Source organism: Phocoena phocoena, chromosome 14 (genome assembly GCF_963924675.1).
Source record: "Phocoena phocoena chromosome 14, mPhoPho1.1, whole genome shotgun sequence".
In the NCBI taxonomy this organism is placed as follows: Eukaryota; Metazoa; Chordata; class Mammalia; order Artiodactyla; family Phocoenidae; genus Phocoena; species Phocoena phocoena.
Genome location: NC_089232.1, coordinates 87877501 through 87896646, shown reverse-complemented (window position 1 = coordinate 87896646; position 19146 = coordinate 87877501). Strand labels below are relative to the sequence as shown.

Here is a 19146-nt window from a genome sequence, read left to right as displayed (position 1 = left end):
GGCCACCCGGCTACCGCCTCAAACTTCCAGAGAACGCAGAAAAACTCCCGCAAACCGCCCGGAAGAGGAGGCTCTCGCGGGCGAAAAGCGTAGCAAACGCACTGGTCCTCCGGAGCCTCTTCCTGGGACTCTCTAGGCTTCCACCTTTTCTCAGTGGTTCTTCCGGTTGGTTGACTCGCACTATTCCCGCCTCTTCCCCTCTGCCGCCGGGATTTAATGAAGTCTCGCGAGATCTAGGCCTCTTCCCAAGCCTACTGGAGTCGGCGGCTGCAGCGAGCGTCGGCCGCTTGGTCAAGGTATGTTGCCGGACGCCGCCGTGCTGGCCCGACGGCTTTGAGGGGCACACGTCTGGGGTCCCCGGGTGGAGATGCGGCCGATTACCCGGCCCGCGGGCCCCGATGGCGTGTGCGGGGGGAGCTGGGGCTGGGACCGGGGCCGGGCCGCGCGGGCGGGTGGGCGGGCGGGGTCGCGGGCCGCCCGGCTTGAGCGCTCTGTGCTTCCAGGTGCCGGCCATGTTCAGTTCCAGCGCGAAAATCGTGAAGCCTAATGGTGAGAAGCCGGACGAGTTCGAGTCGGGCATCTCCCAGGTGAGGGGGCGGGCGGAGCGCAGAGGCCGCGACGGGGTCCTGGGTCCGGAGTCCGGGCGCTGAGGGTGCTCCTGCCTCTTCTCCCGCAGGCCCTCCTGGAGCTGGAGATGAACTCGGACCTCAAGGCCCAGCTGCGGGAGCTGAACATCACGGCCGCCAAGGTACAGTGGGGCGCCGGGGCACGTGCTGTTGGCGGGACGCCCCAGCGACTCGGGTGTCGAGCGTGTGGCGGTGTCGGCGCGGCGCGTTACCGCTTCAGCTGGGCCAGACCGGAGGGGCGACGCTGGGGGCCTAAGAGAGAGTGCGCCTCTCTGCTCTCTCTTTCCCAGGAAATTGAGGTTGGTGGCGGTCGGAAAGCTATCATAATCTTCGTTCCTGTTCCTCAGCTGAAGTCTTTCCAGAAGATCCAGGTCCGGCTCGTGCGGGAGCTGGAGAAGAAGTTCAGCGGGAAGCACGTTGTTTTTATCGCGCAGGTAGCTGTGCTGCTGCTGAATGCGCCGTCTTGCGAGTCCCGTTATACGTCGCTCGCGAGTGTGAAGAAGCTGCTCCCGGAGCTTAGGGTGCTCGCACTGGGCTAAAGGGAGGCGGCGCACGGCTGCTGTTAACGCGAAGGCGGCTCTGTGTGTGCAGCGCCGTCGGTGCCCCGGGGGTGCACACAGGTGATCGCGGTGAGACGTGCGCTGGCAGTGAGCCTGAGTTTTCAGCCTGATGGAATTGCCTGTCTGAGGTTCAGCGAGGTTTTCCTGCCTGGTGCGTCAGACGTAGGTTTGGGGAGGAAAAGAGATGCAAAGAAATGGTATGTAGGGAAAGTGGAACACGGTCGAGAGGTTTTGTTTTGTTTTTAAAGTTATCTGGCCTTCCTGCAAACAGAAATCTATAGAAATTAAGTGCGCGGCTGATGAGGAATTAACGGAGTGGTATCCTGGCTTAGTACTGAAGTGGGTAGTGGGCCGGATGGGACGTGAAAAGGGGTGTGATCTTCGGGAGATCAGTCATATCATGGAGCAGCCGACATTTTCCAGTTGCATTTTAATGTAAGCCATGGATTCTGAAAGAAATGCCGAGAAATCGGGGAGTGCGTAAGAGGATTTCTCAGTAACTTGTTGGGTCTAGGTTGTTTGGCTTTCTGGAGCTTTGAATTTATTCAGCCACGGAGTCCTTTGGTTTTTAAAGCAGGTTGACAGTGCTTTGTTTTCTGCCGACTTACTTACGGTCTTTTTTTTTGTTGTTGCGTGATAATTTTTACCTTACAGAGGAGAATTCTGCCTAAGCCAACTCGAAAAAGCCGTACAAAAAATAAGCAAAAACGTCCCAGGAGGTAAGTTTTAGCAGCATGAAAAACGCACCACTCTTGTCAACAATTCTTGACTGGCGTGTGTTGTTTATAGTCAGAGCTGGAGTAGGCTCCTAAAATTAAATGTTGTTAACGTAGGAAATCCATTCGCACGGGGACTTCTATCACGTGACTTAGCTTTTTCTATAATTATATGTGAAATGTTTTAAAAGTAACTCTGGAGGTAAGAATTACGTATATTCACATAGGTGGTATAGTAGGTTACTGTTACCACAAAAGATGAGATTGTTCCCTCCAGTTCTTTAGGCAAAGGGTGGGAACAGTGGGGAGGAATCTTGAGTTGAGTGCCGTGGGGTAAAGCACACCAGATGTGCAGGTGGGCTGCGCCCTGTCATCCTCACTGTTGACTTTTGCTGTGGATTAAGGCTGAAAGATGAGATTTTTCTGTTGCTCACATCACGGGTTAAAGGTGTCAGTGCAGTTGTAGTTGCTGGTGGACGAGGCTTTGTAAATTTGATCGAACTGCAGGTTATCTGACAGAAACTTAGATATTGCAAGTTGGCTCTTTGGGCTTTCTGGTATTTTGTTGAAGTCTCTGGTTTCATAGACTTGGATTATTGGATCGCTGCAGATCCTGCCCTTGGACCAGTTTGAGAAAAAAATACTCCGGCATCCCTCTAACTGCCAGAGAGGCCCACCTTGTGAAGTACGTAATTTGTAGTGTTAGCATCCCTGCTTATGGGATGAGGAGACTCCCCCATCGTTTGCTCATTACAGCTAGCATTAGTGATGCTGGAATTTACAGTCAGTCTTGTTTCTAAAGTTCCTACAAAATAGGAAGTGATGGGTCTCCAGTGTTGTGGGCAGATGTGTTGTACCATATGCTGTGGTGGAGGGGGGAGAGGGAGTAGTGGTGAGGCTGGAAAGGCCGGTTCCAGGTTTTCTGGAACTCCGAGTGTTGGTCAGTACCTTGAGCTTGTTTTTTTTTTTTAAGTATAAATTTATTTTATTTATTCTTGGCTGCGTTGGGTCTTTGTTGCTGCGCGTGGGCTTTCTCTAGTTGCGGCGAGCAGGGGCTCCTCTTCGTGTTGGTGCGCAGGCTTCTCATTGCGGTGGCTTCTCTTGTTGCAGAGCACAGGCTCTAGGCGCGCGGGCTCAGTAGTTGTGGCTCACGGGCTCTAGAGCGCAGGCTCAGTTGTTGTGGCTCACGGGCTCTAGAGCGCAGGCTCAGTAGTTGTGGCTCACGGGCTCTAGGCACGTGGGCTCAGTAGTTGTGGCTCACGGGCTCAGTAGTCGTGGCTCACGGGCTCTAGAGCGCAGGCTCAGTTGTTGTGGTGCACGGGCTTAATTGCTCCGCAGCATGTGGGATCTTCCCAGACCAGGGCTCGAACCCGTGTCCCCGGCATTGGCAGGTGGATTCTTAACCACTGCGCCACCAGGGAAGCCCCTGAGCTTGTTTTAAGTTGGAGTAGCTGGCAGTTGGAGTAGCTGGAGTAGCATAAGAATTTAGCTTTTTTTTTTTTATTCTGGACAGTTTGCAAGAAATCAAATACAGGGATAATCAAGAACGTTTAGTTTGTTAATTATGATACTTAAGAAGGGGTTTTATAATCTCAGTTCTGACAACCCCGGTTAGTACTTGAGTATAAAGACAGATCCTTTGCTTCGCACCCAACTAAGGCACTGACTCCCAAATCTACAGCCTTAATTATCCTTCATCCCAAACCTGTTTCCACATTTTCTCAGGTAATGACTTCAACCCATTCCTAGTGACCTGCTCTAGACATTGGAGTCTTCATTCTCCTACAGTGAGGACTAGTTGGGAGGCCAGAGTGAATCCACCCCTTTCCAATCTGGTTTCTTGCCTTCAGATTCATTTTCCTTCTCAGTCGTTATCTCTCTCCTACAACAGATTAAATGCTGAGATACATGTTTTCTTTGGCTTCTCATCTGTAGCAGGGTTTCAGTTATTTTTCTTCTGAAGCAGATTAGTTCCTATGCTTTCTGATTATTAAAGTTGCGTTGCCACTGCTCCCCCTTAAAAAGTCTTTAGACTGGGTTGGAATTTGAGGCTAGCTTTGATTCCGTCCTAATTTATGTTTTGAAGGAAGTAATTAGCAAGTTTCCATATGTGTGCCTACCTAGTCCTGTAAGAGTAAGAAGTGCTTAGTCGGTGGTTAGCAGCCATTTATCGATTGGGCCATCTGTCTCATTTGCTTTTGGAGAGGTGATGAAGGCTTTGGAAAGTGGGTCCACCATGGGGCAGTGAGGCCTTTGCAGTTATTTAGGAGGCCCTTCTGTGTGCGTGGGAGCTGCCAGACAGGAAATAGAAATGAGTAGAACATAGTGTCTGATCCACTGAGGGGTGAACAAGACCTAGACACGTTCCATAATACAGGGTAGCTGCATAAACATTGAGAATGAGAGCTGTCTTTTCGTTTGCTCATTCCTGATATACAGTGGTACAAAGCTGATACTCTAAAGGTTTGGAATTAATTGAACCTTCTCATCAGGCAGCCAGATGGGTTGTGAACTTGAAATGATACTCAGGAGAGAAGAGCACGGTTCCCTTGGCAGTTCGTGTGATGGGATGAGTTGGAAACCGGGGACCCTCATAGGAGGGGCCACATCCTAGAGCTGGTGATAGAGCAGTGTCTTTTGGGATGGGATGTCACCTCATTCCATCGCAGGGAACAAGGGGGGTTTGGTGCATTTTGGAGGCCAAGGGGAGCCCTCAAAGGGTCTTCAGTAGGTGAAGTGTGTAATGACATCAGTGATTATTTTGACAGCAACGGATGGGATAGTTTTGGAGAGAGGAAAGAGGTTACTGCAGTGATTTAGTCGAGAAATCATACGACTGACAATAAACCTAAAGATAATGTATAAAAATAAAAGTCATCGTCAATCTCCATCCCCTGGGGAAAATCACTCATAAGAGCTGGTGTATGTGTACTTTACAAGATAACATGTTTAAAATACGCTAAGCTTTTGAAATAAAATAATAGGGTGTCAGGAATTCTCTGGCATCCCAGTGGTTAGGCCTGGCTTCAGTTCCTGGTCAGGGAACTAAAATCCCCCAAGATGTGCCGTGTAGCCAAAAAAATGGGGTGTTTGTTAACCTGTTCTAGTTTGGTAATGGCTCGTGGTGTGATACATTAAATGAAAGTAGATTACTTGAAAGCTAGTGTTAATCTGGTTTCAGGAACCTGGAGTTTGCCATTTATGTTTTTGACTTCAAGAGGTGCCCTTGGGGCTCCCAGGAGGGCAGACCTTGCTAGATTTCTCACTTTTGTCACTGTATTCTATTCTTCAAGCCGCACTCTGACAGCCGTGCACGACGCCATCCTAGAGGACTTGGTTTTCCCAAGTGAGATTGTGGGCAAGAGGATCCGCGTGAAGCTGGATGGCAGCCGACTCATAAAGGTTCATTTGGATAAAGCACAGCAGAACAATGTGGAACACAAGGTAATAGGCCTTGTTTATTATGGAAAGATCCAGAACAGATAAGGGTAGAATGCAGCCTAACCCATCCCTACGTGGCACCAGAACCAATCTTTGTGAACTGAGGGCCCACTTCCTCTTGGATTATATGTCAGGCTTTAAATTGGGGTGGTTTTTATTTTTGGCTGCGTTGGGTCTATGTCGCTGCGTGTGGGATTTCTCTAGTTGTGGCGAGCGGGGGCTACTCTTCGTTGTGATGCGCAGGCTTCTCATTGCGGTGGCTTCTCTTGTTGCGGAGCATGGGCTCTAGGCTCATGGTCTCAGTAGCTGTGGCTTGCGGGCTCTAGAGCACAGGCTCAGTAATTGTGGCGCACGGGCTTAGCTGCTCCGCGGCATGTGGGATCTTCCCAGACCAGGGCTCGAACCCGTGTCCCCTGCATCAGCAGGCGGATTCTTAACCACTGCGCCACCAGGGAAGTCCTGGGGGATGTTTTAAAAGATGGAATTCTTTACCTTTTAAGTTACTAGAGAAATTGAAGTAAAGTAATTCCATGGTGTGACTTTTAGTAAAGCTGTTTTTATGGGCGGGGTGGTGGTTGTGTTAGAATCTGGGGAGAACTGTCACTTTGCTTCATTCCTGGTAGAGCATTGACCTCTGGGGTCCCCCAGGGTCTGCCGAGTGGCCTAGAGGAGCCAGCCCTCGGGTGCAGTGCTGTGGAGGCCTGTCCCACGACACGAGAGGAGCTTGCCCCCAGCTTGGGACTATAGAGGCATGTCTGGTATATTCTTTCTCTGCCTGGTTGCTGAGGAGAAAAACCATACAGGGCACAATTTCACAGTCTTTAGGCTTTAAGACGAATGTGTATTGAAATGTTTTGTGATGCGTTATTTCTTTTCTCGTAGGTTGAAACGTTTTCTGGTGTCTATAAGAAGCTCACGGGCAAAGATGTTAATTTTGAGTTCCCAGAGTTTCAGTTGTAAACAAAAATGACTAAATAAAATATTATTCACAATCTTCTGTTTGGGGTATGTTTTTCAAAAGTAGAGAGCTGTGGGTGCAAAGCTGTGTGCCTTGTCAAGTAGCTTCCTACCCAGGCTGGAAGATTTTGAACAGAGAGGGTCCTTGTAGTTTGTGTCCGTGTGTTGGTTTCAGGTGTATGGCACCGTGATTCAGTTATACACATATGTGTTCTTTTTTCAGATTCTTTTCCCTTAGGTTATTATAAAATATCGAGTACGACTTCGTGTGCTCTGCAGTAGGTCCTTGTTGGTTATCCGTCTTCTATGTTAGAGCCAGTTTTTAAATTGCACGGATTGTCTTGGGGAGCATGAGAGGCCAAGGGCTGCCCTAGCCCGGCGTCCGCTGTCTGATTTGCCGCCTTCACACGAGCCGCCCTTGCTGCCCCTCCCCATCCTGCCTTCCGCTGGCCTTGGGCCTGTGCGCTGGTGACCTTGCCACACCCTACAGGCCTGTCCCTTCGTGTAGGGGACAGTTGTTGACCTGGAGTCGCAGGATGTGCGGCCTAGTGGGCAGGAGCCGAGCCGGGCAGCAAACAGGGCGGAGGCAGGTCAGCTCGCCCTCCTCGGCTGCGCTCCCTGGGCCTTGGGAGCGGGGTCCCTGCACTAGCAGCAGCCAGCAGCTCGGGGCCTGGTGGAATGAAGACACCTGGGCCCGCCCCGCCTCCTGAATCAAGCTCCAGGGGTGCCCACCATCGGGGTTTGCAGGAGTCCTCCAGCCGATTCTGAGCGTATCCTCCAGTACTGCGTTCCCTGATGATCTCTGGTGATGTAACGTCATTGGACGTTGTAATATGTGGTATCTCTGAGGGGTGAAGCCAGAACCTACCTCTCGTCACGACGGGGTGCCGTGCGCTCCAGATTCGGGCCCTTGGCTGTCCTGGCTGGGCTCCTGGACCACGTCCGCTCTGTGTCCACCAGCGAGCAGGCTTAGCGGATGGGTGGGGGGGGTCCTCACACTTGGGGCAGGGGGCCTGGCCTTGCTCTGGGCTGTCGTGGGCTCTGGAGAAATGAAGCCTTCAGGCGGAAGCAGGCCGCGGTTAATGTCCTCGTGGACAGAGTGGTGAAGAGATACGGCTGCACGGTGCTGTGACCCCGGGGAACATTCCCAGCCAGAGACACATGGGTTTGATCTGGCTCCTGTGTCCAGATTTCTCAGTTATGTCTGAGAAATGTAAATAATAACTGGGAGATGAGCCAGATTCTTGTCCCAATCCCCTGGAAGTGGCCCGTCTCTTGGGAGGTCAGAGTTCCTGAGGGAAAAAAGCCTGTTCCTGGTGGCCATGACTTTCGCGTGTTCCAGGACAAGCCGAGGGGAAGGAGGAAAAAGGGAATAGGGAGACAGGGAAGCCCAGAGGAGAAGCACCTAGTGATTCTGATGGCTTTTGGTACTTGTTTGCAAAGCAGGTGTAAACATGGTTTATGATCTAAAAATGGTTCTAATTTGCAATCTACTGGAAATAGGCAAGTTAGTCTAAAATTATCACTTGTTTTTGTAACAGTAATTCTCAGGTTATTGGCGCTTTTTATAAAAAGTGCTAAACATTTCAGGACTCAGAAGCAGAAGGTAAGTACCCCCCGTCTGTCAGCTATGAGACAAGAAAGGGGGCTGGGAGGAGGGAGGGTGGCCTTGGGACGGCCGTGTGCGATCTGCTGTCCTTGAGGTCTGGTCGGCATGTCCCCTGCCTGTGTGAGCACGGGCCAGTGCTCTAATTCTCTGCCCTGTCTCCTGAGCTGTAAAATGGAGTGGTGATGCCTTGCTCGGGGGCTGGTTGTGAGGACTGAGTAGTGATGCTGATCCTAGCCAGGCCCCAGGGAGCTGAGCCTTCACCCCATGTGCATCAAACAGCCCAGCGACTGCATCTCAGTGGCGTGGGTGTGCAGGCGCAGCCGCCGTCCCAGTCCTCCTGTCGGGGGTGTCCCAGCGGCCTTGGGCATCTTTGGGATCTGGCCACGGGATTCTCACTTCTGCACTCTTGGCATTTGGGGCTTAGTTATTCTTTGTGGTGGAAACTCCTGGGCGTTGTCGGATGTTTAGCAGCGTCCTGGAAGCCAGTGCCCCTCGCCCCCTCCACGGTGTGACTACTGAGACTGTCCTCAGAACATTGCCAGATGTCCCCTGGCAGGGAGTTGGGGCAAGGCTGAAGCTGGGCTAGGGTTGCATTATTTTGGATTTAAGTTGGTTGAGTGGTTCACAGTGATTTCCACGTACAAAGAGCTCATCAGTTACAGCCTGGACAATGGTGTGGTCAGTTCAAAAACTCAGATTATTCTCTGCACAAAACAAACTCAAAATGCCTGAGATCAAACACCTCATATGAAAGAAATGAGTTTCTTCCAAATATCACTACCAACCTAAAGAAGTACATGACATACCAATAATGGCTTAGGAAGTTGAAATAAATGTTTTAAAAGCTACCAATAATAAATGCAGATAACCATGCTAGGGAAAATACTGAGTTACTGTCTATTCTTTCAGTAGAAAAGCATTGTCATGGCAGGAGGCGAGGACAGAATATGCAGCCTGATAATATAGAGCAAAAGAAAGGTAGTGTCAGGCAGCTTTTTTTTTTTTTTTTTTTGCGGTACGCAGGCCTCTCACTGCTGTGGCCTCTCCCGTTGCGGAGCACAGGCTCCGAACACGCAGGCTCAGCGGCCATGGCTCACGGGCCCAGCCACTCCGCGGCCTGTGGGATCTTCCCAGACTGGGGCACGAACCCGTGTCCCCTGCATCGGCAGGCGGACTCCCAACCACTGCGCCACCAGGGAAGCCCCAGGCAGCTTTTTTTAAGTGCAAGTTTTAATTTTGAGACAATTGTAGCTTCACATGCAGCTGTAAGAAGTAAACCAGAGGAGTCCGTGTACCCTGTCTCCCCAGTGGTAACAGGTCCTGCGGGAGCAGGGCCCACATCACAGGTCACGGACATCCCTCTGTCCCTCTCTTACACCACGCCCACCTCCTCAGGCCCTGGCCACCACTGGTCCGTTCATTTTGTAGTTTCATCATTTCAATACCATTCTATAAACGGAAGCAGGCAGTGCAGAACCTTTGTAGGACTGGCTCTTTTCATTAAGAATTCTCTGGAGACCCTCCCAGTTGGTGCTGTGTCTGTAGTTGGTTCCTTTACCGCCGAGCGGTGCTCCCTGGTATTGAGGACCAGAGTTTCTTTAACCAGCCGCCCATTGAAGGACGTCTGAGTTGTTCTCAGTTTGGGGCTGTTAGGGATTCAGCTGCTGTAAACTGCCGTGGATGTTCAGGTTTTCATGTGAAGGTAAGTCTTGGCTCCTGCGGTAAACGCCCAGGAGTGCAATCGCCGGGTTGTAGGGTAGTTGCATGTTCAGTGTCTTAAGAAAGTGGCAAACTGTTCCCAGAGCGGCTGCACCGTTACATCCCCCCCAGCTTGTCATCCTCAACAGCATTTGGGGTCCTCGCTCCTTTCAGTGGCAGCAATTGTGACGGGTGTGCGGTGTGCCTCACTGTGGGTGTGAGGGGCGTTTCCCTGGTGGCCAGTGATGTTGGACATCATGTGCTTCTTTGCCATCCGCACAGACTCTTGGTTGTAATAGCTTTTCATGTTGTGGCCCATCTTTTAACTGGATTGTTTGTTATTTTCCTGTTGAGTTTTGAGAGTACTTTATAATCTAGATAAAAGACCTTTGGTAGATACATAGTTTGTGAAAATTTTTTCCCCTCCTGTAGCATGTTTTTGCATTTTAATAGGGTTTTCATTTTGATGAAGTACAATTTATCAATTTTTGCTTCTGGGGATTGTACTTTTGGTGTTTTATGTCTAAGAGCTATTTGCGTATCCCTAGATCCTGAAGATTTTTCTCCTGTTTTTTCTAAAAGTTTTATAATTTTACACTTAAGTTCGTGATCTATTTTGAGTTAATATTTGTATAAGGGTCACCTGTTGCCTCTGGATGTTGAGCTGCTCCAGCACCATTTATTAAAAAGACCATCCTCGGGCTTCCCTGGTGGCGCAGTGGTTGAGAGTCCACCTGCCGATGCAGGGTGTCCACAGCAGTGAGAGGCCTGCGTACTGCAAAAAAAAAAAAAGACCATCCTCCTTCCACTGAGTTGCTTTTGCTCCTTTGTCAAAAATTGGGTCTAGGGAATTCCCTGGCGGTCCAGTGGTTAGGACCCGGTGCTTTCACTGCGTGGCCCAGGTTCAATCCCTGGTCGGGGAACTAAAATCCCGCAAGCCACGCTGAGTGCTGCCGGCGGCACCCCGCCGCGCTGAAAAAAAAATCATTTGGGATGTAGGCCAGTTAGCACATGAAAAGATGCACTGGTCAGGAGGGAAATGAAAGTCAAAACTATAAAGAGAGTGACCTCACACCTTTTGGGATGGCTGCTATTAAAACAAAACCCAGAAAATAGCAAGTGCTGGTGAGGCTGTGGAGAAATTGGAACCCTTGTTGGTGGGAATGTAAAATGGTGTAGCCACTTTGGAACACAGTATGGCAGTTCCTCAAAAAAGTAAAAATAGAACTACCATACGGTCCAGCAACTTCACTTCTGGGTATAACCAAAAGAATTAAAAGCAAGGTCTGGAAGAGATATTTGTACACCCATGTTCATAGCATTATTCACAGGAGCTAAAATGTAAAAGCAACCCCAGTGTCCACCAGTGGATAAATAGATAAGCAAAACATGGTCTATACATACAGTGGGACATTACTCAGCCTTAAAAAGCAGGGGAGGGACTTCCTTGGTGGTCCAGTGGGTAAGAGTCCACGCTCCCAGTGTAGGGGGCCCGGGTGTGATCCCTGGTTGGGGAACTAGATCCTGCACGTGTGCTGCAACTAAAGATCCCGTGTGCTGCAACTAAGACCTGATGCAGCCAAAGTAAATAAATAAATATATATAAAAAAATAGGACTTCCCTGGTGGCACAGTGGTTAAGAATCTACCTGCCAATGCAGGGGACACGGGTTTGATCCCTGGTCCGGGAAGATCCCACAAGTCGCGGAGCGACTAAGCCCGCCTGCCGCAACTACTGAATCCTGCGCACCTAGAGCCCGTGCTCCGCAACAAGAGAAGCCACCGCAGTGAGAAGCCTGCGCACCGCAACGAAGAGTAGCCCCCGCTCGCCGCCAGCTGGAGAAAGCCCACACACAGCAATGAGGACCCAATGTAGCCAAAAATAAAATTAAAACAAAGCAAAATAAAAGAAAAAAGGAAGGGGATTCTGACAACTGCTATCATGTGGATGAACCTTGAGGACATTAGGTTAAGTGAAATAAGCCAGTTACACAAATACTCTGTGATTCCACTTACCTGAGATGCTTAGAATAGTCAGTTCATAGAAATGAAAAGTCGAATGGTGGTGGCCAGGGGCTGAGATGGGGGGACAGTGGGGAGTTACGTTTAATGGGGGCAGAGGTTCAGGTTTACAAGGTGGAAAGAAAAATAGAGCTGGATGGTAGTGATGGTTGCGTGATGTTATGAGTGCATTTAATACCACTGAACTCTGCAGTTAAAACGATTGAGAGGATGAAGTTTATGTTATGTGCATTTTATTTAAAAAAACTTAACAAAATCAGTTGGGTACATTTGTGTGGGTTCTCTGTTCTGTTCCATTGTATAATAAGTCTTGAAACTGGGTAGACTGATGCCTCTTTATTCTTTTTCAAAATTATTTTAGCTATCCTGGTTCCTTTGTCTTTCATATACATTTTAGAATAGTATTGTCTGTATCTGTAAAAACTCTTGCTGAGATTTCAATAAGAATTGTGTTAAGCTTGTAGATCGGTTTCGGGGGAAATGATATCCTATGCGGAGGCTTCTGGTCATGAACACGACATGTCTCTCCGTTTGTTTAGATCGTCTGTGATTTTCTCACCAGCATGTTGTGTTTCAGCATGTAGGTCCTATACATGTTTTGTTAGATTTATACCTACAAATTTCATTTTATTGAGCAATTGTAAATTGTATTGCTTTTAATTTCAGTGTCCATACGTTCACTGCTAGCTTATAGAAATACAACTGATTTTTGTATGTTTATCTTGTATTCTGAGACCTTGCTGAACTCACTTAATAGTTCTAGAAGTTTTTTGTAGACTCCTTGGGATTTTCTTGGCAGACAGTCGTGTCATCTGCAACAAGGGACTGTTTTACTTTTCCCTTTCTGATCCCTGTGGCTTTTGTTTCCTTTCCATGCCTTCTGCATGGGCTGGAACTTCCAGCATGATGCTAAATAAGAAGTAAGATGGCTGTCCTGATTTTCCTGATCTCAGGAGGGGACACTCAGCCTTCACCTGAGGGTGATGTTAGCGTTGGTTTTTAAAAATAGATGCTCTGTGATGAAATAGGAAGACATTTTTCCAAAGGACATGCAAATGGCCGACAGACACATGAAGCGATGTTCAACATCGCTAATCATCAGGGAAATGCACATCAAAACCGCAAGCTATCACCTCACACCTGCCAGAATGCCAGGCATCAAGAAGATGAAAGGTAATGAGTGTTGCCGAGAGTGTGGAGAAAACACTGTTGGTGGGAACATACATTGGTGCAGCCACTATGGAAAACAGCATGGAGGCTCCTCAAAACAGTAAAAATGGAATTACCATATGGTTGTGCAATTCCACTTCTGGGTATTTATGCAAAGGTAATGAAAACATCAAAGGGATGTCTGCCCTCCCAGGTTTATTGGAGCGTTATTCACAATAGCCAAGGTACAGAAACCTAAGTGCCTGTCAAAGGATGAATGATAAAAGTGTGAGATAAATACATATATACACACACAATCGAATATTATTCAGCCATGAGAAGGAGAAATGTCTTTCCATTTGTGATGGCGTGGTTGGCCCTTGAGGTCATTATGCTAAGTGAGATAATCCAGACAGAGAAAGACAAATATTGTATGATATAACTTACATGTGGGTCAGAGGAAGCCAAACTCGTAGAAACAGGGGAGTGTTGGTTGCCAGGGTTAGGGTTGGGGAATAGGAGAGATGTTTCAGGGTACAAATGTGCAACTAATAGATAAATAAGTCCTGGAGATCTGAGGCACAGTATAGTGAGTATAGACAACAGTATTTTACTTAAATCATCAAAACTCCTGAGAGACTAGATCTTAATTATTCCCACCACAAAAGAAGCAATGACAACTATATGGTGTAATGGAGTGCTAAATAATTTTACAATTGTAGGCAGCCATATTACCAGGCACAGGTGTATCAGATCAACACGTTATATACCTTGGACTTGCACATTGTATGTCAAATATATTTCGGTAAAAAAATATATCTTTTATCCAAAAAAATGGATGCTCTTTGTCAAGGTGAGGAAGTTCCCTGTCTATTCTTATTTTTCTGAGAGTTTTTATCATGAAAGGGTGTTGGATTTTGTCAAATGCTTTTACTGCCTCGATTGATATGATCATGTGATTTTCCTCTGTTGGCTTGTTAGTATGGTGGATTACTCTGGTTGACTTTTTTTATATACTCCTTGTTCTGTTTAATTCTTTATCATTCCATCGTGAACATTTCTCCAGGTCATTAAAATGCTTCAAACACTGCATTCTTTTTTTTGTTTTTTACACATCTTTATTGGAGTATAATTGCTTTACAATGGTGTGTTAGTTTCTGCTTTATAACAAAGTGAATCAATTATACATACACATATGTTCCCATATCTCTTCCCTCTTGCGTCTCCAAACACTGCATTCTTTTTTTTTTTTTTTTTTTTTTTTTTTTTGCGGTACGCAAGCCTCTCACTGTTGTGGCCTCTCCCGTTGCGGAGCACAGGCTCCGGACGTGCAGGCTCAGTGGCCATGGCTCACGGACCCAGCAGCTCCGTGGCATGTGAGATCTTCCTTGACCGGGGCACGAACCCGCGTCCCCTGCATCGGCAGGCGGACTCTCAACCACTGTGCCACCAGGGAAGCCCCCAAACACCGCGTTCTTAATGACTGGTTGATTTTTGAATATTGACCCAGCCTTGCATCCCCAAAGTACCCCCACTTGTTTATAAATAGTTTGCAAATCCTTTTATATATTGCTCAATCCTCTTTCCTGATATTTTGTTAAAGATTTTTGCATCTATATCCTTGCAGGTTATTGGTCTGTAGTTTTCTTCTTTGGTATTGTCTTTGTCTGGTTTCGGTGTCAGGGTAACACTAACTTCATAAAATGAATTGGTAAGTGTTCCCTCTTCTGTTTTCTGGAAGAAGTGTGTAGAATTGGTGTTAATTTTTCTTTAAACGTTTGGTAGAATCCTCCTGTGAAACCATCTGGCCTAGAGGTTTCCTTTTAGAGAGTTTTAAAATTACAAGTGCAATCCCCTTAATTGCTATAGGGCTGTTAAATTCTCTGTTTCATATTGGGTCCACTGTGGTAGTTTGTGTTTTCCAGGAAGTGGTCTGTTTTCATCTAAGTTGTCAAATTTTCTTATGCTATCAGGTGGTTTTAATAAAGAATCCATTCTTTTTCATGGATTTTGTGGTGTGTGTGGAATTTGTCAGTTCTAAAATTTGTAATTTGTTATGACTTCTCTTGTCAGTCTTAATATTCACTTTTGGACCTCACTTTTTTTTTTTTTTTTTTTTGGACCTCACTTTTTATGATCATAATTTGATATGTCTTTTTCTTAAAGGACCCCCATCTGCCCCTTCGTGTATATGTCAGGCCACACAGAAGCTGGACCTGCCCAGCCCCCTCCAAAGACATGGATTTGGCATGTGTTTGTTACCTTAAATGACACTCCTGTGAGCCGAGGGAGTTTGGGGCCTCACCACTGGTTAGGTCTCGACATGCAGCAGACGAGTACTTTATGCTTTTGGAGTGAAACCTATGTGGAAAAACTGCAAAATATGCCAGCCTGTATTTAGTCCTGTCCGTGTGATACCAGGTGACAGTTGTTGCTCTTCTTTCTACTTTCCTAAATTTCCACAATACACATGCTTATTTTTTCAAAAAATGACAGGAACAGAAAAGGTGGATAAAAAGAGACTGACTGGGGAGTTCGGGGTGCAGAGTTAGGGAGGCGTCTCCAGGAGGGGCCCCAAGACCCCGACATCTCATGTGTTTCCAAGTTCCCACACTCCCTTCTCCGCCTCATGCATTTCAAACAGGAAGCTGTTTGCAGATAATACCGCAGCCCCAGCCTGAGTTGCCGGGCAGTCTGACAGCCAGGCCTCTTGCCCGACGTGTGGGACCGCGGCCCGAAAACAGCAGCCTGGCCTGGCGCACGCCTCAGGTAGGGACGCTCTGCTGGCCACTCTGCAGCCTTGGGAGTGGGACGGGGGTGGGGAACCCGCGGCAGATGCTCAGGTGGAAAGGCGAGGCTCCTGACGGGCACAGGTAGGAACTGGGTGCAGGGCCGAGGGATTTGCTCTCAGATCGGGTGTGTCGCAGGGATCAGGCCAGAATTCTGAGGCTTGATTGATTTGGTAGCTCACGGTGGAAACTTCCTGGAGCCGAGCGCCGGGCACCAAGAGCTACCAGTTACTAGGAGATGATCAGGCTTCCATAGGTTCAAAGGGGTGACGCAGTTTTTCCTGCAACCCAGCCGGGGTACAAGCGGCCGCAGAACCCCCGTCCCAGCCCCTGGCACACACCTTCCTGAGCAGCCAGCTCAGGCTCCTGGGGCCTGGTGGACCCCCCAGTGGGGGCGACGGGGCGACCAGCTCCTCTCTGCTTAGTGGCCAGCCTCTCTGTTTCGGGCTCAGTGGTGGGAGTCCCAGATGTGGGGCGAAAGGCGGGGCTGGAGAAGGCAACTTTCAAGGGCACATAGGGTCACCCTGTACGGGGTGGCGCCCTCCTGCCTTGGCCCTGGCTGTCCGGCCGAAGTTAGGCAGTGGTTCTGAAGTTAAGAGGTAAAGTTTGGAAGCCACTGAGCGTGCATAACTGGATTTTCTGTTTGATGGGAAGCACGTTGCCTGGGTAGCAAGCAGAGCGGCGCCCCAAACGTTCACAGCTGTTCAGTTCTATTTACGAATTTGAAAAATCTATATGCCAAATAAAAGAACAGACAGATGATTTGCATAGGGCTCGGGGAGGCAATAGGGAAAAGGCCTCTTCTTGCTTCATGGTCTTGGTAAAAAGATAGGAAAAATGTGTGCCCTTGGGGTGAAACTCTGTCAGTGCCATAGTCGCTGGGGAAGGCCCAGTGTCACTGTAGGGGTGGGGGTGGGGGGTCTGCCTGCCAGTGAGACCTGCGACCCTTCTAGGGACGTGCTTCTGCAGGCATTCACGGTGCCCGTAAGACGGTGGGCCCTGCTGTAGACATTTAATGAAAATGTACAGTTGCACGTTTGGCCCATTAAGCCGCACTTTTTTCCCTGTCTATTTCATTGTTATATCGTGTTTCTACCAAGAATTCCAAATTGAATTTCCTTTCTTCTCGGCCAAGCTGGCCTCCTTCACGGAGGGGCGGGCCCCGGCTGGGAGATAAGGATGTTTTTCTTGAAGAGACCCAGGAGGAGCTGCAGCCTTCCCGTTTATAAAACAAAATTCCTCTTGTAAGAGGGCAGGAAGGAGCCCGAAGTCTGGGAAAGAGGCTCCCACCAGGGCCGCCCGCACTGATTCCTGCTGCAGGACCCGAGGTGGGCCCAGACGCGTGAGCGGGCCAAGGGCTGAGGGCCAGTGGGAGGGCAGCCCCGGCTTCCCTGCACTCCGGACCCTCTGCCCCTCGCTCCCCCTCCTTGGGAGGTGGCATCTGATCTTCTCGAGGCCGCTCCTGAGGCTTCTGCAGTGTGAGAGCAGCGAGTCTTACTGAACAAGGTGGCTGTCTTCTGACCCAGTTGTCTCTAGCTAGAGAGGAAATTCCCATGCAGTTCCCGAGACATTTAAAACAATCTAAACACAGCTGGCCTCCCACACATACCAAGAGGCAAGCATCCATTGGCCTGAGCACAAAAGTCAGGGGAGCAAGTGTTTATCGGGGCTTTTTAAAAACCGCCAGCTAGTTGACACATGACGTTCTATTATCATCGCCTTCAAGAAGTACCTCCTTGAAAGGAACAAACGACTTGCCGCTAAAGCAGCAGCTACGCTCTTTATGATCATCCGGGCTGGCTGCACACTTGGCGGTGCTGCTTTGTTCAAAGACCATTAGGAATTCCAGGCCACAATCCCCTTGTGCGGCACTCTACGTGGGTCCGCACAGGTCGCGTGTCCGAGGCGCTGGCCCTGGGAGCACCATGGGAACGTGGAAAGCCATCAGCAGGAGAAGAGTGTCACGTTCTACGTGAGTTGCCGCTGGGAACCTCTGGGCGTTCGTTCATTCATGTGCCCATCCTTCCATTCACTCACTCAGCTCAGCGCCTGCAAACCCCAGGCCTGCGTGCTCCAAGCTCTTCCAGTTACGGCTGCAGGTGCTCACGGCGGCCGATGTCCGGGATGAGCTGCTCGCTCAGGGGTCAAGGCTTAGCTGACAAAGGAGACGGAGAGAGCCAGCTCACCGGGGCCCGCACGCCTGAAGGGCCCTGCAGCCTCTCACTGCCTCCTATTCATTGTCTTTAAGACCAGGGGCCATATACGTCACCAGGGGGTCCAGGGACTAAATAAGACGTGTGTGTCCACGTTTGGTGTGCAGTAAACGTTAGCTCCTTTTCTCTCCACCAAACGTGAATATTAGAAAATTAAATAAAAGCCCACTACTGCTGTGACTGAGGGGGGAGGATGGGCCCTTACTTTGATTCGGGGAAGCTGACAGTCGGGCCGAGTGAGCAACGGTGCTGACAGGACAGCGTTAGGAAGTCCCAGGCCAGCCCATCGTCACCACTTCTTAGTTGTCCCTGAGGTCTCTCTGCCTCTGGCCTCCTGGCCCGTGAGGCTGGAATGACGTGCCCATCCCTGTGCAGGGTTACATGAGCACCATGTTGTCCCCGAGCTGGTGAGCAGTCCTCCCCTACAGGATCAGATCTGTGACCACACGTGGGGAGCCGGGGCCTCACTGCAGGACGGCACGGATGACTGTCACCTCTGTCCCCTTCGTGGAAGATCTGGCTAACGCACAGGCTCTTCACGGGGGGCACAGAACGCTGTCACTCAACAGCTCTGCTTCCAGCCCTTCATTTGTCTGGAAGCCAGGGCCGGCTGTGGGACTCCTTCCCAGGGTGTGGTGGCCAGGATGTCAAAAGCTGCTGTCCAGTGGGGCCGGCCTGGTGTTGAGCTGCGTGCACCACTGCCTGTTCTTCCTCAGGGTGACCCCAGGACGCTTGCCTCGCTGTAAGGTGAGGGAACAAGCTGACAGGAGATGCAGTCTAGCCAGGGCGCTGGTCTGGGTGCAGCCGGATGCACAGCTGTCTCCCAGCACTGTGGCATCCAGACACCAAGGTCCCGGGGGGCAGACCTCAAAGTCTGCGTGCTTCCTCACTGGCCCATGGCGGGGGGACCGGCACAGGGACGGGGGGGCAGCTGTGTCCTTCCAACCTCTGTCCCTGTCCCACCCCCTTTGGTGACGGGGGCTTCCTCATTGACGTGAGAACATAGTAAGCTACAGGATGAATCCTGGAGCACGATGTTGAGTCACGTAGGTAAGACGACACACAGCGTGACCCAGTATCTCACGCCTCTGTGTGTATCAGGTATCAGTTATAAGGAATCAGAAGAAGAATCTGGAGTAACGCATCCGGAGTGGTGACTGTTGTCACTGCTGGGCGAAGGGGATGTCTCGGTGGAGGTTTCAGTCGGCACCCGAGTGAGAGAGACAGAGTGACAGAGAGGGAGACAGACAGAGCGACAGGGAGAGAAAGAGGCACCAAAGCACTGACAGCCGCTCCAGGGCAGCTGCCACCGTGGCCCCTGAGCGGGGCGAGTGTGGTGGCCGGCGCGCCTGCACACTGTCACTTGC

General features: G+C 49.7%; 1 protein-coding gene across 1 annotated transcript; it reads left to right on the top strand.

Moving 5' to 3' along the window:
• The first annotated feature begins 216 nt into the window (after window positions 1–216).
• On the top strand, window positions 217–6334 carry RPS7 (ribosomal protein S7). Its single transcript, XM_065890919.1, has 7 exons — window positions 217–296; window positions 504–587; window positions 677–748; window positions 917–1060; window positions 1841–1905; window positions 5196–5346; window positions 6226–6334. Exons 2-7 carry the CDS (start codon window positions 513–515, stop codon window positions 6301–6303), a joined length of 585 nt encoding a protein of 194 aa, XP_065746991.1. The 5' UTR covers window positions 217–296; window positions 504–512; the 3' UTR covers window positions 6304–6334.
• The last annotated feature ends 12812 nt before the right edge of the window (window positions 6335–19146 follow it).